The sequence below is a fragment of the Rhinolophus sinicus genome, chromosome X (genome assembly GCF_036562045.2).
Source record: "Rhinolophus sinicus isolate RSC01 chromosome X, ASM3656204v1, whole genome shotgun sequence".
Lineage (NCBI taxonomy): Eukaryota > Metazoa > Chordata > Mammalia > Chiroptera > Rhinolophidae > Rhinolophus > Rhinolophus sinicus.
Window position 1 is genome coordinate 69,392,733 of NC_133768.1, and position 16,773 is coordinate 69,409,505.

The 16,773-nt window shown below is 44.6% G+C and overlaps 1 protein-coding gene and 1 long non-coding RNA gene across 2 annotated transcripts; both read left to right on the top strand.

The window, feature by feature from the left end:
• The first annotated feature begins 9,920 nt into the window (after positions 1–9,920).
• LOC141569642 (uncharacterized) lies at positions 9,921–11,708 on the top strand. Its single transcript, XR_012493357.1, has 3 exons — positions 9,921–10,275; positions 10,678–10,770; positions 11,326–11,708. It is a non-coding gene; the product is annotated as an uncharacterized LOC141569642 (long non-coding RNA).
• An 8-nt stretch (positions 11,709–11,716) lies between these two features.
• LOC109439910 (G-protein coupled receptor-associated sorting protein 2) lies at positions 11,717–16,091 on the top strand. The gene is given in 6 exon segments (XM_074323768.1): positions 11,717–11,794; positions 12,103–12,583; positions 12,585–14,243; positions 14,245–14,657; positions 14,660–14,700; positions 14,703–16,091. Coding segments are annotated over 5 exon segments (2,523 nt in total). The 5' UTR covers positions 11,717–11,794; positions 12,103–12,410; the 3' UTR covers positions 14,940–16,091.
• Positions 16,092–16,773: the final 682 nt, after the last annotated feature.

Genomic DNA, 16,773 nt, shown 5'->3' on the forward strand with positions numbered 1-16,773 from the left:
GGTGCTCCAATCCGAGCTGCTCCTCTCTTCTCCATGGAGACACCTTCAGTGTTTCAGATCTGACCAGGGAATCACACTCTCCAGACTTGGGTGCAAAGGGAACCTGCTCATGTCTAGACAAAGGGGTGCTGACTTATGTCGTGTGGGAGACCCTGCTCGCTGCGCCATTTGTCGTGTGCTGAGGCCTGCTCGCCTGCCATTTTTCAGGCGGGGCGGCCTGCGGGGTCTCTGCTCCCACTCCCCACACAAGAACGCAGGATATGGTGAGGCCAAAAAGGAACACTCACGGAGCCATAGGTAGGGGAGCCATACCACTATGGTCTCACTGGAGGCTGGGCCCACCGGACGTGCGACCTGCCGTCCGCCTTTCCGCCAACCGACCGACCGATGACTCTCCTCCACTCTCCTCGACTCTGTTCCTCTCCTCTCTTCCGCTCTCTTTGGCTCTCCTCTTCCGCTCTCTTCGGCTCTGCTCGGCTGCTCGGCTCCTCGGCAATCCTCGGCAGTCCTCGGCTCTCCTCCGTAGCCACAGCAGTTATACCAGCGGCCAATCGGCTAACCGGCCACAGCCGACAGCCAATCAGCCACAGCCAACGGCCATCCACCACCCGAGCCAGCACCTTTCCACATGAGGCCGAGAGCCTGTAAACTACTCTCTGGGGCTCTGTCCCCACACTTATATAGACAGAAGTTCCCACTGCTGTTCCCTGATTGGTCAATCCTCATGCAAATGGGGTATGAAATCCTCACAGTTTCAGTGGTCCAAAACGCACTGTCCTGATTGGTCAGAATGCGGCCACCCTGATTAGTCGGTGGAGATGCTAATGAGGATATAACTGCACAACTCTGATTGTATATGGAAAGTCTCAGTTCTATTGGTTGAAATACAATTCCAAGACCTCCTTTATAAGGGCTTGCTCAGATGGCAAGAACACAGTGCAGGCAGGCAGTTCAGGGCAGGCTTCTCCCTGAAGTGCAGTTTGCCTGAGGCCCCTGTGTAGAAATGGCTGCTAGGCTCTGCTTTTAAATTTGAGCCCAGATAGCCACCAGGAGCCCTTCTTGGCAGGTATGTTCTTTCTCAGGGTCCACAGACTTAACAGTCAGGAAAAATGTGAAAGAGTTCCCTATCACCACCACCATTATATGGTCCAAATACAGTACATTAGACAATGCTTTTAGACAACATACTTAACCATGGTGGAGTTTGGAAAAACATTATAATTTCAGGTGATTTTATCCCATACTTGGTAATCCCTTGAGATGAAATGAAAAACAGGTAAGACAGAGGTTATCAGTGACCATAAAAGTTTATTTCTAACATGCACTAAACATATTTGCAATGAAGCAAAAGTATGAGCTATGTGAAAGAAAAATGTGTGCTCCATTTCAAAGCCCATCATCCCCAAAGCACATTCTTAACCGTTATCTGGCTGTGTCTGTGAAAGGCATTTTACAACTCTGCATTTAATGTACTGTAATTGATCCTACTGCGATATAATCCTGTCTATATCCAAGCCATTGAATTCCGTCCTGGGGGAAGGAAATTCTTTCCTCTTGATAAAATATCTGTTTGTCTCCATTTGAAACATCAGTTCAACATTCTTGATCTACACGTGTGACAAAAGGAGGTTGTTGAGTTGGCAAGTGTAATTTCAGTGGAAGTGTGGGGCAACACAACCAAACGGATGGTGTCGTTGGGGCTAATGTCTGTTAACGAACAAAGGGATGGATGGGTGCATGGATCGATGCAGGAAATGTCAAACATGGGCTGGCAATTCATGGATTTTTATATCATTTGAATAGCAGCACTCTCCATGCAGAAGACAGAACCCTTGGTGTTGGGTGGCTGACAAGGTGCAGCTTTTCAGGATGCTGCAACTGATGGCTTTCAGATGGGAGGCGTTTCCGGTTTTGAAAACAGGCCTGAGCTTCGTGATTGCCATAGAATCCTGATGTCATCATTACGGTGACTGTCGCGTCCCACACGACGAGAGATGTGGGTGGGGGGCGGCGAGGAGAGCAGCGCAAGGTTAAGAAAAGACAGTAGCCATGAATAGAGTTTAAGCGGGGCCAAGGGACCTGCAGTCTCAAAGACTGGACACCTAATCGGGCCTCACATCAGCTTTTATTAGTTAGGTGAGGAAGTAAAGGAGATAAAGCTTGTCAATCTCAAGATCTGTGAATCCTATACATCATGATAGGAAACTGATTCAAGCCAATCACCCTTGCCTGCAGGCAGCTGAACCCTAAGTCTCAGGATGTTTGTACTTCCCCAAGGGACAAAACCTAATGCATATGAATAGATGGAGAGCACATCATTGAATCACTTCCCAAGCAGGTTGTGGGAAGGAATGCAGCCACAGAGGCAGAGGCTCTCCTTAGCCGGGGGAAGGTGGGGGGCTGTGCCCACCTCTATGAACCCCGTGGATTCTCCTGTTGGTCCCCACTCGACTGTGCCTGGCTTGAGTTGTCCCCCCTCCCCCGTGGGGAATCTTACTCGTCATTGGCTGACCAGCCATCTTTCTGGGACCAAATAGGGAGACATAAGGTGCAAGCACAAAGGTAAAGCAAAGTCCCTGAAAGGATCCGTCTCACAGACTCTCCTTTCTTTAGGGGCAGGTACAGGGAGACAGACAGGTAGGCTACTGTGTGGCAACAGGTGACAACTGTGACGACATTTTAATAGAGACAGACCTGGCCTGTTGACAAGATCTGGGTCCCGCCTGCAGGTGTTTGGGACTCAGCTGAGGGTGTGGGTCCCAGCAGTGGGTGCTGAACCACCTGAGGCGTGGGGAGACAAAGGGATCCAGATCCAAGTTGCCTCTTTCCCATTTGGGGTTCGAAGCCCCGGCTGTCTTGTAGGCAAAGCCATTGTGGTCCTGCCCGGCCCCAGTGAGTGTGGTGTCCTGGAGCTGCTCTCCTTCTAAAGGCACGGGCGTGGGAGGTAAGACAGGCAACAACTCTCTCTGAGCCCCAGCTTCCCCCTCTGTCAAGTGGGGATAAGAATGCTTAAGCCACAGGATCGCTGTGGACACGCGCTGATGACTCATGAATATACGGCACAGCCCTGTAGTTCTCAGACATCCTGATGCCTGTGTGAATACACGCCCCCTCTTCCTCTTCTTCTTCTTCTTCTTCTTCTTCTTCTTCTTCTTCTTCTTCTTCTTCTTCTTCTTCTTCTTCTTCTTCTTCCTCTCCTTCTCCTTCTCCTCCTCCTCCTCCTCCTCCTCCTCCTCCTCCTCCTCCTCCTCCTCCTCCTCCTCCTTCTTCTTCTTCTTCTTCTTCAATTTTCTTGTTAGGAGACAGCCAAGGAAAGAAGAAAAGGCCCTGGTGAGAAGCCCATTGTAACATCTGATTGTTGGGATCACTAGATATTTGTGTCAGTGTCATTGTCACTAACCCAGTGCCTAACCTGTGGTGCCGGACACATAGTGGCACCAGAAAAGCATAGTGCTTGCTGGATCTGTCTCTCCCCGTGCAGCTCCTCATGCCGGTGGCCGAGCTCATATCAGGTGTCTGAAGGAGGCAGGTTCTGAGCATCAGTGTCCTGATGGCAGCTGAGGCTTCTACTACAAGTTCAAGGGCAGCTGTCCTAAGGAGACCCCAATACGTCACAACCCTGTTGGGATCTGACACCTGGCTCAAGTGAGTTCATGGATTTGAACAAAAGCATGTAGTGGAATCGCTCCTGTGAGGGTCACAAACCAGCCTCAAAGTAGAGAAGCTACTTTGATCTCATCCTGGGGGAAGAGGTTTAGCTGTGGAATGTGATTCCATCAGAGGCTACACGCTTTGTAATAGCCCTGAGGCTCACCTTTTTTTGGGGGGAGGGGGTAAGAAAAAGCAATGAATTGTCCAGTTGGAGAAGGAAGTTGGTCTTTAACATGCATTTGCAATAAATATACCCAAATCGTTCAAACCGTGCAAGTAATGATCAGCAATCCCCTTGTATCTCGCCTATGGTTTTGCAAATAGGCAGTTATTAGATCTTCCTAGCAATTTGACATTGTAATGTAGATTCCTCCCTGGTGACCTCATTTTATCCCCATTATATAATGAAATATTTTAGAAAGGCAGAAATTTTCTAAGTGTCAGTTTAAAATGTCAATTACCATAACTTAATATATTTTTTTAAATATTTGTTACCCTTGAGTTTGCCCTATTATAATGATACTCAGCCACATTTTCCCAAATAACCAGCAACTCCTGTTAAATATCATTATGAATATTTTCCTAGGATATAGTATTTTTATTTCTGTACATCAGAAAGACATGGATATCAGCTTTCCCTGAATATTGGGATATATTTCTGGGGTGGCTGGTTTGCCAAGTGGTTAGAGCACAGTGCTCATAACACCAGGGTGGCCGGTTGGATTCCCACATGGGCCAGTGAGATGCACCCTCCACAACTAGACTGAAAACAACGACTTGACATGGAGCTGATGGGTCCTGGAAAAACACACTGCTGCACAATATTCCCCAATATAAATAAATAAATAAATAAGTAAATAAATAAATAAATAAATACACATTTGGACATATTTCATTGCAAGTCATTATAGCTATTTTGGTTATATGTCGTGTGGAGCAATTTGATAAGGCATAGTGTGGATGTGTTAATAATACAAAAGCATAATCGTGGGAATTGTTCACCTGATTAATTTAATTATATCACAGAATTGTCATTATATAAGTATATTTCCAATACTTTATTCAGGTATGGTTGATATACAATACATTGTGCATATTTGAAATATGTGTTCTAATAAATTTATATATATATATATATATATGCATATAGCCAAAAAATGTGTACATGTTTTAAGAAAGGAAAAAAACTGTATTAATTTTAATAATCAATATATACTGACAACAAAAGATGAATACAAGTCACATTTGACTTCTGCAATTACGAGAAGTACTTAAAGTGGTTACCATCAGTGTCCAGACAATTCTGATTGCAGTGAACTACTGCTTGAGCAACGTTGACCAAAGTGTCCACTTGCACACATTTTTTTGACAGGCCCGGTGTGTGTGTGTGTGTGTGTGTGTGTGTGTGTGTGTGTGTGAATCCAATGCTACAATCAAGATAATGAACACATCCATCACCTCAAGAGTCCTTCTTTGTGTCCCTTTGTAATACCTCCATGTACCTCTCCCACCTCCCCCTCCACGTCATCTTAACCCACTCCCACTGATCGTTTGTCGTGGTAGCATAGTTTTCTTTTCCCATCATTTTATGTGAATGGACACATACCATGTATGTTCTTTTATGTCTGTCTTCTTTATTTCAATCTAATTATTTCTGGATTGATCCATTTGTTGCATGTATGAATAGTTCCTTGTTTTCATTGTTGATTCATATTCCATTTTATGGATATACCACAATTTCTTCTATCCATTCATTTGGCAATGGACATGTGGATTGTTTCCAATTTGGGGCTCTTGTAAAATAGAGCTGCTGTGAACATTTGTGTATAAGATTTTGCTTAGACATATGCTTTCTTTCTCTCAGGTGAATACTTAGGAGTACAATGGCTAGGTCATATAGTATTTCTAAGATTACTCTTGTAAGAAACTGATTAACTCTTTTCCAGATATGGCCACACCATTTTTGTTTGCCACCAGCAGTGTCTGAGAGTTCCATCCTCCACATCCTTGCCAAGACTTGGTATGGTCAGTCTTTTCAATTTTGGCTATTCTCAGAGGGCTGTAGTGGTATTACATGTCCCTAATGACTAATGATGTTGAGCATCTTTTCACGTGCTTATTTGAAATTTGTATGTCTTCTTTGGTGAACTATCTGTTCAAATCTTTGTCCACTTATTTGTTGAAGTGTCTGTTTTCTTCTTACTGACCTACTGGAGACTTTTTATTCTGGATACAAGTCCTTGATCAGATATGATTTGCGGATATTTTCTCTCAGTCAGTGGCTTGTGTTTTCTTTCTTACAACAGAGTCTTTGGAAGAACAGACATTTTTAATGTTGAGGAAGTCTAGTTCATTAGCCTCTTCATTCATGGTTTTGATTTTGCTTTTAGTATCATATCTCAGCAATCTTCATCTAACCTGAGGTCATAACAATTTTCTCCTGTGTTTTATTTTTTTCAGAAGTTTACAGTCTTAGCTTTTATGTTTAGGTCTCTGATTCATTTTGAGTTGACTTTTATACAGGGTACGATAGATAGATCACAGTTTATGTCTGTGCTTATCGATGTTTGTTCCCTTGTCCCAACACCATTGATGAAAAGACTATCCTGTCTCCACTGAATTGCCTTTGTAGCTTTGTCAAAAGTCATTTCGCCATATACGTATAGGTCTATTTCTGGACTCTTTGTTTCTTTGATATACATTTCTACCTTCATCCCAACACCACACTGTCTTGTTTACTATAGATTTATAGTGAGTAGGTAGTGCTTATCTTGCAACTTTGTTCTTCTTTTTCAAAGTCTTCTCTCATAGTCTAGGCTCTTTGCATTTCCACATGACTCTTAGAATAAGTCTGTCAAATTCTTTAAAAAAGTGTATGCTAGGACTTTTACAGGAATTGCATTGAGCGTATAGATCAGTATGGGGAGAACAAGCATCATCTTAACCATATCGAGTATTCTGACAAATGAAAGTGAAATGTCCCCCCGTTTATTTGGACCTTCTTTAATTTCTCTCTGCAATGTTTTGCAGTGTTCAGAGTACAGCCCTTGTACTTCTGTGGACATACATGTGCTACATACATTACCTCTGTGTAGTTCATACATTTTGATGCATTGTCGTTGTGAGTAATTTTATTACAATATGCAGGTATTATATTTTGACTGAAGTGTCAGAAACGAAATGTTGCTGGGAAATCTTTTTGGTCAAAAGCACAGGTTACTCTAGGATGGAAAAGATACTTGATGTTCAATATGTGTATTAGCCAGGGTTCTCCTGAGAAACAGAGCCAAAAGGATATATATATATATATATATATATATATATATATATATATTTATAAATATATTTGTGTATATATATATATATATATATATATATATATATATATATATATATATTGGGGTGACATTGGTCAACAAAACTACACAGACTTCAAGTGTACAATTCTATAATACATCATCTATATATTGCATTGTGTGTTCACCACCCAGAGTCAGTTCTCTTTCCATCACTATACAAGGTCTGACAATTGAGTTTGCGAACTCATCCTAGAAAAAGTGCTACATACCTCATTGCTGAATATCACTACCGTCACCTTCAAAGTACTCCCCTTGGGAAGCTATGGACCAAGCCATCGCCTAGTCCATCGTTCAAAGCAATTTTGCATCTCTTTCTGAATTCGTCATCAGAGCTGTCATTATATTATCCCTGATGTCCTGAATGTCATCAAAATGTCTTCCTTTCAATATTTCCTTTATCTTTGGGTAAAGAAAGAAGTCATTGGGGGCCAGATCGGGTGAGTAGGGAGGGTGTTCCAATACAGTTATTTGTTTATTGGCTAAAAACACCCTCACAGACAGTGCCGTGTGAGCTGGTGCACTGTTGTATTGCAGGAGCCATAAATTGTTGGAGAGAAGTTCAGGTCATTTTCGTATAACTTTTTCAGGCAGGCTTTTCAGCACTTCCAAATAGTAAACTTGGTTAACTGTTTGTCCAGTTGGTGCAAATTCATAATGCATAATCCCTCTGATATCAAAAAAGGTTAACAACATCGTTTTGACTCTTGATTTGGACTGACAAAACTTTTTTGGTTGTGGAGAATTGGCTGACTTCCATTGTGCACTTTGATGTTTTGCTTCAGGTTTGAGTTTGTACACCCATGTTTCATCATCAGTGATAACATGGCCCAAAACATTGTCTTGCCTCTCCGAAAAATCTTGGCTAACTTTGACTCTCCTTTGCTTTCATTCATCAGTGAACTCCTTTGGGACCGTTTTTGCACACACCTTTCTCATGCCTACATTTTCAGACTCTGGGTGATGAACACACAATGGGATTTATAGATGATGTAATACAGAATTGTACACCTGAAATCTATGTAATTTTACTAACAATTGTCACCCCAATAAATTTAATAAAATAAAATTAAAAAAAAAAAAGCTTTTCCTGTTTTTCTATCACTGTTTCCTTGGTCTGCTATACTTTTCACAGTCAGCTGATGATTTTTTCACACAGTTCAATGAATTTTTTAAATGTTTTCATCAGTTCTGCTCATTACTGGCTGCCCTGACCTCTCTTCATCAGTGACACATTCTCTCCCCTCAGAAAAACGTTTAATCTATTTGTACACTGCCGTTTTCTTCATGGCAGTATCCCTATAAACTTGGACTAACATATCCTTGATTTCACTTCCATTCTTGCGAAGTTTAACAAGAAATTTAATGTTTGTTCGTTGCTCTAATTAAAGCTCAGACATTCTCGCGACAACAATAATAAATGCCACTCAGCAAGACACTGCCACACATTGGCACGAACACAGCTGTGAGACACTGATATACCAAGGTTATGAAACCTTACCGAGCTGCTCGTACAGTGCTGCCAATGTAAGCGCACAGTGGCCAGTTCATGAGCTTAATTGTCAGACCTAGTGTATTTGACCCCCTTTACCCTCTTCTACGTGTTTATATATACATAGAGATTTATGTTAATGAATTGACTCATGAGATTATGGAGGCTTGGTTAGTCCAAAATTTGATGGTGGAGGCCTACAGGCAGGAGACTCAGGAAAGAGTTACTTTTGGAGTCTGAAGGCGGTCTGCTGGTGACCCACAAAGGGCTGATGCTTTAGATAAAGTCCAAAATGCTGTCTCCTGGCAGAATTCCCTGAGGCTCAGGGGAGTCCAGCACTTTGTTCTATTAGGCCTTCAACTATTTAGATGAGGCCCACCCACATTATGGGAGGATGAGGCTTTATTCAGTCCACCATTTAAATGTATATCTCATTCAAAAGCACTCTCACAGAAACATCCATAGTAATGTTTGATCAAATATCTGGGCATTGTGGCTCTGCCATGTTGACAAAATCTACCAACACAATATTCATTTTGCTTAGATTTCCATATCAGCTTTTAGATATTACTGGCAAGGTACTGAAACCAAGGAGAAAAATGTTCCAGAGAAACTTTGACAGGTCATCTCTAGAAAATCAGTCTCTGAAATGAAATAGTTTAGTAGCATTTAACTTTATTAGTGTGGCTTTAATTGAATTGTGGAATTTTTTTCTTTATGCTCAAACACAACCACCTCGATGATCCTGGTTTCTTGGATGACAAGGAAAAGAGGGAGACAGTGTATATGAATATACGTGTGTGTGTGTGTGTGTGTGTGTGTCTGTGAGGTAAATCTGTGAGGAATATTTATCATGAGGAATATTTGAGGTTAACTACTGTGTGTTTCGTCGGCCCTGCTCATTTCCTAGCACACATTAGGAAACTATTCAAGATGGTTGCTGTTTGTTTTTTCCCAGCTTTCCTTGGCCAGCATGGGTACCGTGGTGACTCGGTGACTGCTGTGGGGATTTGGTACAGACTGAAAATTCGTTCATGATTCTTGCCTGAATCACTCATTACTATGATACTTGTTAACTGTTGCTTTTGTAAATCTGTCATTCCATCTAGATTTATAAATTGACGTTCAAATGTTGAGTAGAGCTTTCCGCTCTCCTCATCAATTATTAATGTAGTCATGTATTTATTTATATTAGCATGATCATAGATTCCTGCTTTTCTCAAAGGGTTACCATCTGACACTATGATTATGCCTTTTGATGCTCACAGTGTCACAGAATTGGCCAGTATGAGCCCCATCAAGTTGGCTTCTGTGTCCATTCGAAGCCTCCCTAGAATTCTTTGAGCGTGTACTCTACTCTGTGAGCCTTAGTATCTTTCCATGAGTAGAAAGGAAGTAATGATGTCCACCTCCCAGCATTGCTTTGAAAACTTAAAGAGAAAAAACTGTGAAAAAAGGCAACCTACAGCATGTGGCATCCAATAGGTCCTCAAGATGGTAGTTGCCCATTCTTATTTTTACTCCTTCATCCCGTCAAAGTGATGCCTCAGAAATGAAAATATTAATAATAGGATGACTTGGAATCCGAGTGAGGAGCTCCGAGAGTCGGGGAGGCAGACCACCTGGACCCTGAGACTGGAAAAGCAAGTGGGGGTGTTGTGGGGGCGGGAGATGCCCCACCCCCCACCCCGACCAGCTTAGAACCGGCGCCCAGCGCCTGGCAGCCTGGCGAGGAGGCCAATGCAGCCACCAGGTCGGAGCCGGCCCCCGAGAGAGGTGCGCAGTGCCGGGGGACGCCTGAGCGGAGGCTGCGGGAAAGGAGGTGGAACCGCTGCGCGGAGGCCGCAAGGGCACTTCCGCGCGGAGGCTGCGGCGGCGACTGGCGCCGGCCGGGCCCAGGGCCCAGGGCCCAGGGGTGGCCTCAGATGCTCCCTGGGCTCCTGGGGGAAGCGATCCACGCCGGCCTCTCCACAGCTAGCTTTCCCGGAGATGGCTGTGGGGGAGGCTGCTGCTGCGGGAGAAATGGGGGAGCCGGAACTGGGCTGGGGGGGCGCCGGGGCGGGGGCGTTGGCTACTCCGGGCCCTGATTCTGGAAAGGGTCTGTTGGGGCCCGCGTCCTGGGGGCTGTCCCTTCCCACAGGCGCTTCCTTGATGCCAAGGTCTCTGCTGTGTGCGCAGTAGGTTGGCGATTTCAGGCGGCGGGGTGCATCTATCTGCCAAAGAGCAGCTTGAGAAAAAGTTGGAGCAGGAAAATAGCCTGGATTTCTGGAGGTGTGTGGGGATGGGGGGTGGGCAGCCGCCATTGACTGGAGACCCGAATTGGGGTTGGGTGACTGTGACCAGAGCGGGTCAGGCATCCAGGAATAAATCCTAAAAGTTCCCTCCGTACCAGTTCCTAGGCACTTCCCTTGGCTTCCTCCCTTACCTCCAGCCGTAACTGGGGGTAGGAAAAATGGGCTCGGAGGCGAGGGTGAGACGGAAGTCACAGTTACAAGTACCACTGCACAACCTGTTTTCTGGAATATGCAGGCGCCCTTCCCCCAATTTATGCCGCCCAAGGCAAAGGGGTGTGTTGAACCTAATGGTGAATCCTCAGAATTGAAGACGGGAGCGATGGGACAACTGTGACGTCAAGAAAAGATGTCGTTATCTGGAACCCTGAAACAGAGGGCCGTAGTAAAGCGAGAACGTTCTACCTAGAAGACCTTGAATGTTGAAATACAGATCACATGTGGACTCCCATCATTGGTGTCGGTCTGTCCACCAAGTGCTCAGTGGCTACCATGGTCTCCTGACTGTGTTTTCTTCTCGTCCATTTGTCCCTAGGCTTACTTTAAGACCGGTCACTTCTGCAAGGAAGGAAAGGAGGAAGAGACTGGCTCAATTCTCTGGAGTTTGATGCGAAAGGGGAAATGCAGGGGATAGCGACAGAGTAAGATCATGGCAGGTCTTTGATCCACCTCTCCTGCTCTCTGCCAGATTTGCACACTGCCCCAGCATCCCTTGTCCATTTCCTGCAGGAGATATTAGGAATATTGGGGTAGGTGTGGATTGGGCTGTGAATGGGAGGAGAAGACCTGAGATCAGACACCAGGAGACAGGAAACGTTAGACAAATTGGACCCTTAAGCAGAGATGTTTGTGTCAGGAGTCAGGGTGTCTGCGTGTCAACCAAGCACTCAGACTCTATTTTCTCCTGTATGTTTGTCCATGGGACAGCCTGCTGTCTGCTCTAGGGCATAATTGGTACCACTGGAACAAAGCAAGGAGTGGGAAATTGCACCACATCAGAGCAGGTTGGTATGACAGTGGATACAACTTCGGGTGTGCTATTGGAGACCAACGCAGGCCCAAGAGTGACTGGGGTCTAGTCTCAGGACTCCTCAGCCTCTCTCATTGCCAACGTATTTTCCCACCAACCTTACACCTGCTTGGTGGCAGGCCAAATAGTGTGGTAGCTGTGGGCAAAACGAATGTAACAGAGGGACTTTCTAATAGCCCAACAGCCCCACCAAGAATTCAAGGTCCAGTCTGCGTGTGTGTCCCTGCATGGAGGGACACAATTCAAAGAGACTCAAAGCCCCGTGTCCTTCTCTCTCCCGAGATCCACCTCCAGTGGCATCTCTGGCGGTGTTGGAATTGCTGCTGAGCAACACCCTCAATAGATGTGCACCACCTGGGAACCATCCATCGTCCACATGCTTGGTTTGTGCCTCTTCTGCACTTTGTCTGTGATATTGGCTGAGGCTGGTCTTGGGAAGGAGGCTGGCTGACTGCTGGACTGGTGATTGACTCTAACTCTTATTTCCAACTGTATTGCCTGAATCACCGAAAATCGGTAGTGTGAAGATACAGAATTGTGAGAGATCTGTGGTAGAGGCAGGGACTGTGGTACTGGTATTATATTTAACTATGTTCTCTGTAACTGGTACTATGACTGGGGCTGAGATTGAGCCTGGTGCCCAGGCCACGCCTGAAAAGAAGGCTGGAGAAGAGGCTGGGGGTGGGGCTGAGTCAGAGAACGAAGTTCCGATGGTGGTCAGACCCAAGGTTAGGACCCAGGCCCAGGTAATGCCTGGGGTAAGGCAGAACTCCATCCAAGGTTATGAATGGTGCAAAGCCCAAAACTGCGCCCTTGTCTATGAACGGGGTAAGGCCCAAAACTGAGTCCCAGGCAATGGCTGGGGCAAGGCCTAGAAGTGAAGTCCAGACAATGTCTGGGGCAAGGCCCAAAACCAAGACCGGGGCAGTAGGTAGCGCATGTCCTAAAACTGAGGCCAAGGCAATCCCTGGGGCAAGGCATAAGGAAGAAGCTCAGGCTTGGGCCCAGACTGAGTTTGGGGCTGAGGCAATGCCCCAAAAAGAGGGCGTGCCCCAGACCAATGCAGTAGCCTGGCCACTGCTCAGTAGTGAGTGTGGCTCAGGTGCTAAACCTGTGGCCCTGTCTGTAGATAGGGAACTGCTCAGGGTGGACACTGAGACCTTTCCTGGCTCCCAGGGTCAGACGGGAATCCAACCCTGGTTTGGATCAGGGGAGGAAACTAATACCGGGTCTTGGTGCTATCCCAGGCCCAGGGCCAGAGCAGAGGGCTCTAATGAATCTGGATTCTGGTCCGCAGATGAGATCTCTACGATGTCTTCCTTCTGGGCTGGAGAGGAGGCCAGTATCAGATCACGGCCCAGAGAAGAGGCCAATACCAGGTCCAGACACAGGGCTAAACATCAACCTAACCCCAGGTCTCGTCCCAGATCCAAGCAAGATTCCTATATTGATTCCTAGTCTGGGTCTGAGGAGGAGTCGGGCAACCCATTCTGCTCCTGGGCTGGAGAAAATACCAATAACTTGTTCATACCCAGAGTCAGCGATGAAGCAAATGTTAGGTCCAAGCTCAGGACAAAGATAGAGGATGTTCCTGAGTCTGCAGATGAGTACTTTAAGGATTCCTGGCTTGTGCCTGGAGAACAGGCCGATAGTAGATTCAGGCCCAGAGACAAGGAAGAGCCCAGTACCGTCCTGAAGCCCAGGACCCAGAAAGATGTTGATAACAGTGATAGGGTCAAACAGGACCCCAGGTTTGAGGAGGACGTCATTATTGGGTCCTGGTTCTGGGCGGAGAAAGAGGCTGGTATGGAGGCTGGGGCTTCTGCCATCTGTGAGTCCACGCCAGGGGCTGAGGAGGGGGCCATCGGTGGATCCTCATTCTGGACTGAGGAAAAGTTCAGTTTGGGGGCTATGGCCAGAGAAGAGACGAGGCCAGAGTCTGAAGAAGAGGCCATATTTGGGTCCTGGTTCTGGGACAGGGATGAGGCCTGCTTTGACCTAAATCCTAATCTGGTGGACAAGGCTAGTCCCAGGTTCCGCGATTCAGCTGAGGAAATTAATACATCATCCAGGCCCCAAACTTGGGAAGAGGTTACTGTTGAGTTCAAACCTGGTCCTTGTTATTTCGTTGGTTTCCCTTCCCCAAACCCCTTTAGAATTCCTGAAGAAGCAGCAGCAGCTGCATTCACTGAACTGTCTGAGGGAAAGCCGCAGAATGCAGAACGTACCCCAAAAAGGGAAGAGCAGGAATCTGTGCTTCAGCCCGATCGGCCCGATCTGCCCGATCTTGAGTTCCCATTTCAGTATGAACCATCCTACAGGTCAATCAGGAGAATTCGGGAGCATCTTAGGACCAGGGAGACTGCAGAGCCTGAGAGTTGGTCCTGCAGCTGCATCCAATGTGAACTTAAAATTTAAAATCATAATATTTAAAATCATAATAGGTCTGAGAAGTGCTTCTCAATTTACCCGAGATTTCATTCAGGATTCCGGTGTCGTCTCACTTATTGAAACTTTGCTCAATTATCCCCCCTCCCAAGGTAGGACACAATTTTTGGAAAATACGATTCTCATGGCTCCACCATATCCAAATCTAAACACGATTGAGACATATGTATGTCAAGTGTGTGAGGAAACCCTTGCACAAACCGTGGATTCCCCCGAGCAGCTGCTTGGATTAAGGCTGCTTAGATCCCTCACTACAACTACTGACTATCACACACTGGTTGCCAATTTTATGTCTGGGTTTCTCTCCCTATTAGTGACTGGTGACGCAACAACAAAGTTTCACGTTCAGAAAATGCTGTTGAATTTGTCTGAAAACGCTTTGTTGGCCAAAACTTATACAGTGCCAAAGCTCTATCGATATTTGTGGGTCTTTTTTTTTTTTTTTTTTTAACATACTAGAAGAGTCAAATGATAACAGTCAAATTGTTATTAAAATGTTTTGGAATATCAGTAATATTATAAGGAACAGAACAATGGCTTTAATTGATGATGATTTCAGTCTTGAGCCACTTAGTGCTGCATTCCATGAATTTGAGAACTTAGCCAAGGACCTACAAACCTAGATAGACAATCAACATGGTCCTGATCCTGAGGGGGGACAACAAAGCTAATATCGTTAACCACCTGCCTCTGATCGGCCTGATGTTCCCAAAGAGCCCTGAGTAGTGGCTTTCGTTTTCACAGCCTGGTTTTATGTTGTAACTTATGTTTTTAATGCTGATGTTCACTTGGTCCAAATCTTGGTTTGAGCTGACTCATTTTGTGGATGCGAAATGAACATCAGAGCTGAAAACACATGTGTTGATATTTGTCTTGCCATCCATATTGAGGTATATTTCAAGTATTGAGCTTCCAACGAACGGAGTCGCCTATGTAAGCTACCCTGCTATTCGTTGTTTAAACAAATGGTTCTTTATTTGAGTCTGTGTTTTCAATCAAGTTCTGTCTGAAAACTGGCAGAAGTGACCCTCCTTCAGTGTAAAATCCAGATGCAGGTACTTTGTGCACACTGACAAACATAGATAATCAATAGCATGACAAACATACCCTCATTGGAAAATTCCATTCCTGGAGCTTAAGAAGGAAAAGACTACTGTGGGCCATGGTACTTGAGGAATGCTTCCGAGAAGAGGGAACCACTTAAATTGGTCGCCAAGGGCTAGGGTAAGACAAACCATTAGGTCATTCTTGGGAGTGAGCAGTGGTGGTAGGAAGAAAACTGTGTAACTTGAAAATCTGCTCCGGTAGCGAGGACGTATACCCTGTCTGCCTGAATTAGGTGAGACAAGTTTAGTTAGGGATGCAGTTGGAATGAGGCCGGTTTGGAGAGCTAAATCGGCCAGATCTGCACATTTTACAACTCAAAAGTACAGGTGTTGCTTCAGTACCACCTAAAGAATGAAAGAGTAGAGTAGCACACCAACTAAATGGAGTCAGGAGTAAGATTCTCTTTGTGCTCCCAGTCCAAAGAAAGTATTAAGGAAATCCCATTCAGCTATTAAAAATGGTCTGTTCGTTGGCATGAAATGACAACGACGCTTTTATGTCCAGTGAAATAGAGAAGAGTGTGAGTGACATCTATGGAAAATTAGATCCCATTTTAAAACCGTGTGTGAATAAACACAATTTCTATGCAATTTCAGTATGATTTTCTAAGAAACTTCATATATTCCATAGCCCAGAATAAAATCACTCATGTGTGGGATATAAAACTGAAGGCAATGGAGGAACAAGACAGACAAAGAAACAAAAACTCATAGACACAGACAACAGTTTAGTGGTTACCAGAGGGTTGGGGGGAGGGGGGTGGTAGAAGAGGGTAAAGGGGGTCAAATACATCGTGATGCAAGGAGAACTGACTCTGGGAGGTGAGCACACAATGTGATATATAGATTATGTATTACAGAATTGTACACTTGAAACCTATGTAATTTTACTAACCCTTGTCACCCCCAATAAATTTCATTAAAAAAAAAAACATTAAATATCTACCATGCTAAAAACAGTTGTCAGAGACAAACATTAGGGAGATTGAAAAATTAATAAGACAGGGCTTTTTCTTTTAATATGCTTACAGCTAGTGCCTCAAGTTATAGGCAGACATGTTAGAAATGATACAGTTATATAAGTGATTAAACTATATTTGTTAGAAATAATTGTTAGAGAATAAACCACTTAGAAAAGACAGAAAGGAATAAGACTTAAGGAAAACTAGCTTTTTAAGTGAAATGTTTAAAGAAAAATAAATTATCAAAGTTGTTTATATTCATCTCTCGACTGTACAGACGCCAATTTTTTTTACATGACTATTTCATTAAAAAAAAAAATCCTAACATTCCCGTTTGCAGTGACAACAGAGTAATGGAAGCAGATAGACAGTGGTGATGGTTGCACAACATTGTGAATGTACTTAATGCCACTGAATTGTACACTTTAAAATGATAA